This window comes from Belonocnema kinseyi, chromosome 9 (genome assembly GCF_010883055.1).
Source record: "Belonocnema kinseyi isolate 2016_QV_RU_SX_M_011 chromosome 9, B_treatae_v1, whole genome shotgun sequence".
NCBI lineage: Eukaryota > Metazoa > Arthropoda > Insecta > Hymenoptera > Cynipidae > Belonocnema > Belonocnema kinseyi.
Genome location: NC_046665.1, coordinates 133,807,558 through 133,819,148, shown reverse-complemented (window position 1 = coordinate 133,819,148; position 11,591 = coordinate 133,807,558). Strand labels below are relative to the sequence as shown.

The 11,591-nt window shown below is 24.6% G+C and overlaps 1 protein-coding gene across 1 annotated transcript; it reads left to right on the top strand.

Annotated features, from left to right (window-relative positions):
• The first annotated feature begins 846 nt into the window (after nt 1-846).
• Nucleotides 847-10,896, top strand: LOC117180756. Its single transcript, XM_033373247.1, has 4 exons — nt 847-894; nt 4,284-4,400; nt 7,726-7,872; nt 10,677-10,896. Exons 1-4 carry the CDS (start codon nt 847-849, stop codon nt 10,770-10,772), a joined length of 408 nt encoding a protein of 135 aa, XP_033229138.1. The 3' UTR covers nt 10,773-10,896.
• The last annotated feature ends 695 nt before the right edge of the window (nt 10,897-11,591 follow it).

The following is an 11,591-nucleotide window of genomic DNA, read 5'->3' as shown; positions in this document are numbered from 1 at the left end:
AAACCTCGTATTCTGAGTCGTTTTGAGGCTAAGAATTGTAAATGTAGTAGTGCAAAGATTTGTAAACTGTTTGCATTGTTTATCTGCATTCTGATAGCAATTGTCCTTGTGAGTTTTTTCGTTTGTTCAGCATCAAATCCTAAAAGTAGATATATTGGCGCAATAAGAAGACACGAATAAAATTTTTTTTTGGATGCGTCATTTTTTCTAAACCTTAAACCATCTTTAAAGGTTTTAGGCTATGAAGCATATTCCTTTCTTTATAAAGTTCACATAAATGATGGTATTTGAAATAATATTTCCTAATGACCGTTATCTTGAATGCCAAAGTTTGAGGATCATTTTTGTAAATCAATAAGAAAGCAGCTATCGAAAGATTTTTCTTATTTTAAACAATAATTCATTTCCTTATCAGTTTTTTTTTTTTATAATCATTGACGTCACTTTCCATTTAGTTCCTTATCTGCTAAGTTACTATTTAGTGATCGCGTGTAGCAGACCATAAATATCATTGCTCAATATTTTTTATTGTTTTGAGTCAGATTTTCTGGATCCATCAGTTACCATAAATAATATTTGAATCGGCATACATAAGAAACGTTATTATTCTCGTAAAGTAAACATTATTTTTTAAAGAAAAATTAAATTACTCTTGATAAGATGAGTGTTTAGTATGACAATGACTAGTCATCTCGTTTTGAATGAGAATTAGCGCAAATCTTGCGAAATTTGTTTGTCAAAAAAGCTGCGTGAATAGGCACTGAGATTTGGTATAAAAAGTCAACTTTACACATTAAGAGGTCATACTGCTAGTTTATTTTTTTTTGCGAAACGAATTCTTTAACAATGCAGTTTGCCACCTTATGCTTCTTACTGGCATTCTGTGCCTTCCAAGTAAGTTACGTTACAAGTTGTCAAAAACGTCATATTTTAATAATTTATTTATAACCATAAAAATTAAACAAAGTATAAATTATTTAATTTTGCGCACTGTTATGAAATTTATATCACTGAATTTTTATATATTTTTTTCAATGACATTGAAACCATTATAATAGACGTTGAATTATTTTAACTTTTTTCGAATATTTTGAATTCGCCAGAAATTTTGAAGTTCTTTTTTTAATCTTTTGAGATTTTTACAATACCCTGAATTATTCTGAATTCTCTGATAACATTTAAATTGTCTGAAGTCCTTTGAATTCTCGGAAATATTTTTTATTCTATTATTTCTTTTGTATTCTGTTTTTTTTTTTAATTATCTAAATTCTGCTGAAATTTTCTGAACTCTTTAAAGTATTCTGATTTTTTTTAATTCTCACGAGACCTCTGAAACTTTTAAAGTTCTTTTAAATTATCTGAAATCTTTTTAGTCCCATGAATTCTTTTCTATTCTCTTAATTCTTTTGAAATTCTCTAAATTCTTTTGAATGTTGTGAATTCGTTTTAATTCTGTGAATTCCTTTGTACCCTGTGAATTCTTCTGCATTCCCTAAATTCTTTGAATTCTTCTTAATTCTCTTAATGCTTCTGAATTCTTTTGAATCCCTTCAATTCTATGAATTCTTCTGAATTATCTGAATTGTTTTTACATTTTCTAAACTCTTTAAACTGTTCTAAATTTATTGATTTTTCGCGATATCACTGCATTTTAAAAAATATTTTCTAATTATTTTGAAATCATTTGAATGTTCTTAAGGTTAGTTTAAACTTCTTTATAACTTTTGAATATTTTAAAAAACTCACAGAGTGCAAAAGAATTAACAGTGTTCAAAACAATTTAAGGAATTCAAAAGAATTGAGATAATTAAACAAAAATAAAATACAAAGGAAGACAAGGAATTCACAATATTTCTGAAAATCTAGAAAATTCAGAGATCTCAAAAGTTCTACAATTTAGAAGAATTCAGAGAATTCAGAGAAATAAGAGAATTCAGATTAAGTTAGATAATTCGTAAGAATGTAGAAAACAAAATATTTTAGAGAATTTAAAAGTTCATAGAGAATTAAGATTAATTCAAGAGAGCTAACAGAATATAGAAGAATTGGAAAAATACTAGACAAGAATTGAGAAAATTAAGAAGAGTTTAGAGAATTGAGAAGAATTCACAAAGTGCAAAAGAATTCACAGACTTCAGAAGAATTCACAAAATTCAAAAGAATGTAGATAATTTAAAATAGTTCAGAAAATTGAGAAGAATTAAACAAATTCATCAAAATTCACAGAATTGCGTTGAATTCAGAAAATACAAAGGACTTGAACAAATCAATATAAATCAATATAAATGAATATAGACTGAAAGAAATGGTAGCTAGGCAAACTATTTAGTTGGTAATATAGGCACTATCATTTATTAGTTGGTACAACCATTTACTTAGTTGTTGGTACTAACTAAATGGTCACTGCAACTAATGGAATTGTTGTGCCGACTAATAAAATAGCCGTACCAGTTAATGAAATAGCAGTATCGACTAATAAAAAATAAGATTTTGTCATTCTTTTTCAGAATCTTTAATATTATTTCAATCGGTTTTGCGAGTTTTTAGCGCTAATTTTGACTTTTTTATGGTTTTTAGTGCAAATTGTTACTGGCACACAAAAGACCATTTGATTCTGATAATTTGATGTTCACAGACATTTTCTTAACCATTTATTATTGTTCCTAGCAATTTTCTCATAGAATGGTGTTACAAAGACGCGGTTTTTTGAAAAATTCTCCCCTTGTTGCCGAATTGACAATTAGAGGAAAGTGATATTTCATCAATGTTAACAAGTCTGATTGTTTAAACAATTTATTATTCTTAATATTCTATTATAAAAATGCTACAAAATTTCGGTTAAAAAAATTCACTTATAGTCAAATTTTCAATTAAGATAATTTGAGTAATTAATTAGAGTCAAGAAAATAACTTCTTTAAACAAATTATTATTGTTATCAATATTATAATTAAATAATGCTAGAAGATGCCGTTTTTTCTAAAATTCCTGGTTTTTTGTCCAATTTTAAATTAAATTGAGGTAATAATAAATTCAAGTTAACAAAAATTATATTATTATTAGGCGTGACTTAATAATTAATTAGATTTATCAAAAATAATTGTTAGAATAAATTATGCTTGTAGTTCAAAACAAAACAAAAGGATGAAACTTTTACAAGTCCCTGCCAACTATTCCTAATTATTCTATTCTTTGTTTCTTTTCTAAGAAGAGATGGTTAAAAACAATATTAAATTGTGTAAACAAACTTTTTTGTGAACTTTCATTAATCATTACCTCGCTAAGTGAAAAAAGGGCCTAATGAAAAATATACAAACATTTGAAAATTTCAGAAAAAAACCGCATCATTCTACCAATGAAGCAAAGAGAATATTATTAACAATACAAATAAATGGCTCAAAAAATTATTTTTGTTAACTTGAATTCATTATTACCTTATTTTAATTGAAAACTGGACAAAAAGCCAGTAATTTAAAAAATGCTTTTTCTAGCATTATTTAAATATAATATTATCAACAATAAAAATAAATTGTTTGAATAATTAATCTTCTTGACTCCAATTAATTACATAATTTATCTTTAAGATTTTTCAAAAAAACAGCGTCTTTCGAACTCCATTCTATGAGAAAATGGCTGAAAACAATGATAAATTGTTTAAACAATGTATGTAAACATCTAATTATCAGTATCGAATGGTTTTTCATGTGCCAGAAACAATTCGCATTTAAAATAACCGCAAAAAAGTCATAATTAGCGCCAGAAACTCACAAACCCATTTTTTCATTTATGGGGTTTTTTGGGGACCCCATAAAACAGACTTATTCAGTTGATATTTGAAAAGTCATATTTTATTCATATTCTATGGCTAATTGTAAAGAGAAATGTTGAGGTTGAACTTGACTGAAATAATATTGAGGATCCTGAAGAATAATGACAAAAAGGTATTTTTTTTCTTATGGGAAACACATGTTAAGCTTCATGGGGCTTGCGGCACCTCTAAATATAATTTTTTTTTCCGAAAAAAAGCATTTATTTTACTGTGGATTCGAACGTATTTCTGGGGTGTCCCCATAAAAATTCGAAAAAAAAATTTTGGACCACTCTCGTGTATATCAATATCAATTTTATGTAGTAGTAATCCTTTAACACCATGTGTAATCGATTTTTTGAGAATTTCCAGTGGCGAATTTTTTTTTATTTATTAATTTTCCTTATCTCGTTATGATCGGTTAACCTTCTATTATAATATTTTAATTCTTTTTTATAATTGCTTCTAACTTTACAGATAGTCCATTCAGGCAAAGATAATAAATATATACAGAAGGAATTGGATGAGTTAAATAAGAACGATCGTTCACAAGAATTGTACGATTTCCTAAATAAAAAAGGAAAAAAAACTGAGGTAAGATGATGAAAATACATTTGTAATCGAATATTGGAATTTTCAAAACAAGATTAAAACCCAATCAAATATTCGAATTTTCAACTCAAAAAGTCAATTTTTTTAAAAGTTAGTTGAATCTTAATCAAAGAAGATAATTTTCAATAAAGAAAGATGATTTTTTAAAGAGATAGTTGAATTCTCAACCATAAGGTTTAACTTTCAACAAATAAGAATAATTTTCTACGAAAAAAAAACTTGTTAACAAAATATAAGAATTTGATATCAAATAGTTTACTTTTCAACTTATACAATACATAGAATAAAGTTTTAATCAAAAATAGAATAGTTACATTTTCAGATAAAAACTTTAATAGAAAAAATGACTGATCAAAATAAATAATTTTTTTCACAAAATTGTTAAATTTTCAACCAAAAGGGTGAATTCACGACCAAGAAGATTAATGCCCAATCAAAAAAATCTACTCATCCAATTTACAGGCCAAAGTTTTAAAAAATGGTATAGTTATACTTTTAAATAAATAAATTATAATTTGTTTTTAAATTAATGAACTTCTGACCAACAAGATTAAGTTTTTATCAAAAAGATGAATTTTCAACCCAAAAATAGGATTTTTCAACCGATAAATTTAATTTTTAACCAATCAGTTTGCTTTTTTACCAAATTTATGTATATTCAAGCCAAAAAGATGAATTGTTTATAAAATTAGAATTTTCAACATAAAAGTTTATTGAAAAGCCAATTGTTGAATTTTTAACTCTGATTATGAATCCTAATAAAAAAATTATTTAAAAAAAAGTAGTTCAGCTTTAATTTAAAGGATCGACTTTTCAACCAAAAAAGAAAAATTCTCAACAAAGTATGTAACAGTTTATATTTTAACGAAAAAATGTCATTTTTAAATAAAAAGGATAAATTTCCAATCAAAAAGATTAAATTTTTACCTAGAAAGACAAATTTTCAACAAAACGCTTAAACTTTCAACCAAAAAGTTCAACTTTTACCTTAAAAAAAAATGAATTTTTAACCGAGTTGTTAAATTTTTGACCAAAAATATAATCTTTAATCAAAAAATGAATAGTTTAATTGTCAATTAAAAAAAATGTTTTTGAACCAAACATGAAACAAATTTTTATAAAAATAGTTAAATTTTGAAACAAAGAGATAAGCTTTCAACTGATAAAATCAATTTTTAACAAAGTAGTTGATTATTCATGGAAAAAAATGACTTTTCAACAATACATTTGCATTTTTAACTCGAGTCTGTTAAATAATTAATTGGAATTAACAAAATCAATTGCACAAACAATCTATTATTACTGTTAATAGTATTCAATTTAAATAAAGACATCAATTTGCAGCTTTTTCGGAAATTTATAACTAATTATATATTTTTCACTTAGCGTGAGTTATTAATTAATTCAGTTTAGCAAAAATAATTATTTAAACAAATTATTTTTAATTACTATCTCTTTCTTTATTGATGCTGGTTAGTTGAGGTTTCTTCTAAAATGTTTAACTTTTCACCCACTCTTAATTTTGTAAACTGATAATTAATACAAATTAATAAAGAAAAATTATTTAAACAATTTATTATTGTTGATAACTATTTTCTCGTAGAATCATGCTAGAAAATTTCTTTCTTCTGAAATTTTTATCTTTTGTTCCACTTTTTAGTTATTAAGAAATAATAAGTGAACCTCAACAAAAATAATTTTTTAAATAGCATTGTACTTTTTAAGTGACTTATTCTTGTTCTATTCTTATTATTTAAGAAAATTAATTTAAACAAAAAAGCTGTCTTACACAAGAGAGAAAAATAAGGTATCGAATAAGCAACATTTCTAGCACTTATCTATGAGAAGATAGTTATAAACAATAATAAATTGTTACCAACAATAATAATTTTTTATATTATTATTTTTGCGTATTTTAATTAATTATTAACTCACTTTATGTGAAAAATAGACAAATGGTTTTAAAAATTTAGAAAAAACTGCAACTTTCTACCATTGAACAAAGAGAATATTATTAAGAATAATAATAAATTGTTTAAAGAATTCTTTTTGTTAACTGGAATTAATACTTGCTTTACACTAATTAAAAATTGGGTAAAAAGTTCAAAAAACCTCAGAAAAAACCGCAAGTATTAAGTATTAATATAGACAATGGCTATAAATAATAATATAATAATATACAATAACAATAATATAATAATAAATAATAATAGTGAGAGGTCTTGCCTTATGTACGCAATTTTTGCAAATTCGCAAAAACTTTCTCCTTGAGATTATCCTTTAAGTTATAAATTTTATTATTTGGTTGAAAATTTAAAAGTTTTCTTAAAAAGACATCCTTTTTGGCTGCAAATCCAACTGTTTTGTTGAAAATTCAACTGAAATCTTTTTCGAATGCAAACTATTTTTTCTGAAAATTTGTCTTTCTTATTCAAAAGTTAATCTTTTTTAGTAGAAATATTGCATCTTTCGTCGATAAAAATGCAACTGTTTTGTTGAAAATTAATCTATTCCCTGGAAAATTTAGTTTTTGTTTAAATTTAATATTTTGGTATTGGAAAAAGAACTGAAATCTTTTCTGAATGGAAATTAAATTTTTGTTTTATTTAATTAAAAATCCATCTGTTTTAAATAAAATTTTATCTTCTTAGGATAAAAATGCGACTATTTTGTTACAAAATCATACTTTTTGGTTAAAACTCCTATTGTTTTGTTGAAAACTTAACTATTTCGTAGGAAATCAATTTTTTGTTTAAAATTTATGTTTCGATCTTGAAAAGTAAACTGAAATATTTTAAGATTAATTTTTTAACTGAAAATTGAACTTAAATTTTTTTAAGATTGATCTTTTTCAGCTAAAAAGTCTAATTTCTTTCTTGAGTGAAAATTCTTTATTTGTTGAAAATTCGTCTTTTTGTTTTAAAATTATTTTTTTTGTATAAATCTCATCTTTTAAAGATGAAATATAAACAATTACACTTTTTTGTTTGGAAATTATCCTTTTAGGTTTAAAATTCAACTATTATGTTAAAAATGTAATTATTTTATTGACAATTCAAGTATTTCATTAAAAAGTCATCTCTTATAGTAGGAAAGACAGTTTTTTAAAATTAAAATAAATTAATAAATTTGTATCTGAAATACATTTTTATTCGGCTTAGTACATTTCTTATGGTCATTAAAAAAACTTCCATCAAATAAATCTTAAAATTTTCTAATTTTTGTCGCTAATTATTAACTAACTGTGAAGCTTAGTTATTAGTATAATGAACGAATTTTCATATATTTATTTATCTTTGTCATTTAGGCTCTTTTGAGAGCTGCAAGACATGCGAAAAAAAATACTATAGGTTGTCAAACGGATTATGATGACACAAAGTATGGAATTTATCTTGACTATTCAAATGCATGTGACGAGTGTATTATAAGTGGCAAGAAAAAAAATGACTATCAGGTAAATGGAAAATATAATTCTTCTTGCACATTTTAGGTATTTATTTAATGTTAAACCAAAAACAAAGTTCTTATACGAAGAATTTTAGGTAATTTAAAGTAAAAAAAATTGGAAATTTTCATCGTAAAAACACCATTAATAGAAAATTTCTAGTGAACTTAATAATATTCATTTAAATATTTTTTTATACATATAAAAAAGATTTTGAAAGATGTAATGCAGTCCAACCCGGATTTAGTGTCGGTTTTGGGACTCTTCTGTTTTATCACGCCTGAGTGAACACCGCACATCTACCGCAAACCCGCGGCGCAAAGTGGGAAAAAATATTTTTTCTGTTCAAAATTTGGACAAAAAATCTCCAAAAAAAGCTTATAAGGTTTCTAAGTGAGTTGTCGAGCCTGATTTTTGAAATAGGCTTTCAAATATTTTATAAATAAACAAATATAACGAAAAAATGGCCATTTTTTTATTTGGTGTTCCCGGTGCTCGTCAGTAATATGGAAATTATTTAAATCGCCTAAGATTTAAAAAGTAACATTATTCAAAGATATTTCAATATTATATAATGAACAAAAAATTGTTTATAAGCTAATTATATGTTGAAAAAATGTTTTTTACGATTTTCTATCATTTTACGCTTTTCAAAGTTTTTGGAATCTTGTGATGTTTTAAGCAAATTTAATAAACAAATGCATTATTCGGGGATTTGTCGGCAAAAAAATTTATTTTTTTCAATGCTAGTCCCTTCAATTGGGAACTTCATGCCAATTTTAGTAACGTGCATTACTAGTTGAAAAATTTAATAATTTTGTTACAACATATTTAATAAATAAATGCATAGATAAGGCATTTGTCGCAAGAAAATTTCGTTTCTTTCGATGACAACTTTTGAAATTAGGAACTTTATATGAATTTCTGAAAAAATGCATTATTTATTTATCAATCTTATGACTTTTTATAATAATGTTATTAAACGAATGAATTATTGGGGCATTTGCCGTCGGAATTTTTCTATATTTTTCATGTCAGTCTTTTTAATTGCAATTTCATGAAAATTTCAGAAAAATTTATAATTAGTTGATGAAATTTATATATTTTTTAAAACAAATTTAATAAAAAAAATGAATTATACTGAAGCTGCAGCCTTATTAAAAAAATGAAAGTAATGAGAAAAGCTGAAAGGACTGAGATTGAAAAAACGAACTTTTTCGTCGACAAATGCCCAAAAAATTCATATGATTATTAAATTTGTATAAAAATGATATAATGGTGAAGAAATTTCTTTTCGAGATTATTATTGTTAATAATATAAAGCAAATTTATTTTAACAAATTCATCAATCAGGCATTTTTTGAAAGGAAGATGGTTTTTTCTTCTATTTTTTTAATGACAAACTTTATAATAATTTTAAAACATTTCATAATTTGTTGAATAATCTTATAATTTTTTTAAAACTTAATAAACAAATCCATTATTCGGGCATTTGTCGGCAAAAAAATCATTTTCTTTCTATGCGAGTCCCTTCTGTTAGGAACTTTATGACGATTTCAGCAATATTCATAACTAATTGAAAATTTTTATAATTTTTTACAATAAAACAAATGCATCCATCACGCATTTGTCGAAAGAAAACTTGGTTTCTTTCGAGACAACTTTTTTAATTCGAAACTTTATGATAATTTTAGAAAATGTTCATAATTTATTGATTAATCTTATGATTCGAAAAAAATGTTTAATAAACAAATGCATTATTCGGCCATTTTGCTGCAAAAAATTCGTTCTTTCAATATCAGTCCTTTCAGTTGGCAACTTAATGACAATTTCAGAAAAATGCATAACTAGTGCAATTATTTTATAATTTTTTTTAACAAATGCATAGATAAGACATTTATCAAAAGAAATATTCGTTTTTTTCGATGAAAACTGTTTTAATTAGGAACTTTATGATAATTTCAGACAAAAATTTATAATTTATTTATCCATGCATCTTTTAAACAATTTTAATAAACAAATGCATTATTTGGGCATCTGTCGATTGAAAAATTATTTTTTTCAATATCATGCTTTTTAATTGAAATAATTATTGTAAAATTCGTTAACACTCATACTTAGTTGATAAATTCCATCATTTTTTAAACCGATTTAATAATTATATCCATTATTTGGGCATTTGTCGACGAAAAAGTTCATCATGAAGTTCCTAATTAAAAAATTGTGATCGAAAAACAAAAATTTCTTTCGACAAATGCCTTATCTGTGCATTTGTTTATTAAATATGTTAAAAAAAATTTTTCTGTCAAAAAATGGCTGATTAATGCATTTGTTAATTAAGTTTGTTCATAATATTAACAATAATAATGTCAAGAAAAAATTTATTCATAATTATATTGTTTTTATCGAAATTTCTTGCAATATAACTTGAAAAATTACGGAAATCGATCTAAGACATTCTGTCAAGAAATAATTTGTTTATAAACAATTTTTTCGTTTATTAAACAAGATTGGATTATCTTTAACTAATGTTAATCTATCAAACTTAGGCGATTTCAACCATTTTCATCTTATTGGAGAGCACCGATAACGTAAAATAAAAACAATTAATTTTTTTGTCATATTTGTTTATTTATAAAAAGTTTTTTTAAAATTATTTTCCAAATCGATCAAAATAACTAATAAAATAATCACTAAATTGAGGTTTGACTGTAATTTCATATATATTTTAAAATCCTATATCAGTATCAGGTTATTATATACACACGTAAAACATAAATATAAAAAAATAATATTCTTTTATTTATTTATAGTTTGCCGTAGACTGCTGTGACAAGCTATATAAGGAATCTATAGCTAAGTCGGATACTTTGTTGAAGGATGCGAAGTATTGTCTTGATGGATTGTAAACTATGACTGTTCGTAACTGGCTGCGCTCGGGATAGGTTTTCTGCAGTTTTCCTTCCCCTCGCAAAATTTTTCAAATTCATACATTTCTAACCTAAAACCGGCTGCAGACGGTAATTTATTACAAGCATGGCTTTTGCGTATGAAAATGTACTATAATGCTGCGTTGAATATATTGATATTAGCAAAATATTTGAAAAAAATTAATGGATTCAGTAACCTTTCAATCTCCAGCAGTTTGTCATTTTTTGTTGTGAAATAGGATAGGAGCGGATCTTTCCCCTCTTTTGAAGAATATCTCTTCTACTCACTTTTTCAAGAAGACACCCCATTTTCTCAATCTTTTGTTTATTTTTTTGCTCTATTTTACAATTCGACTATTTGAATGAAATTTTAATTATTTTGTTGAAAAGACAGCTATTTGGTTAAAAATCATATTCTTTGGTCGAAAATTAAACTTAATTAAAATTTGAATCTATTTGTAAAAAAAAATTCTTTTTGGTTGAAGGCACTTTGAAAATTTGTTTAATTTTTCGTTTAAAATTAGGTTTTTTTAAACTGAAAATTTAATTATTACATTTCTAGTTCAAAATTTAACTTGTTTAGTTAAAAATACAAATGTTTTGTTAACATTTTTTATTGTTTTTTTAATTCAAAATGAAAAAGGTTTTGGTTAAAATATCGAATATTACAGTTTTTGGCGAAAATTTAATTTTTCGGTTTCAACTTTCAACTGCTTTTTAGAAATTTTAGAATATTAACTTTTTAGTTCAAAATTCTTATTTTCAGATTAAAAATTCAATTTTTTGTAGAAAATACTT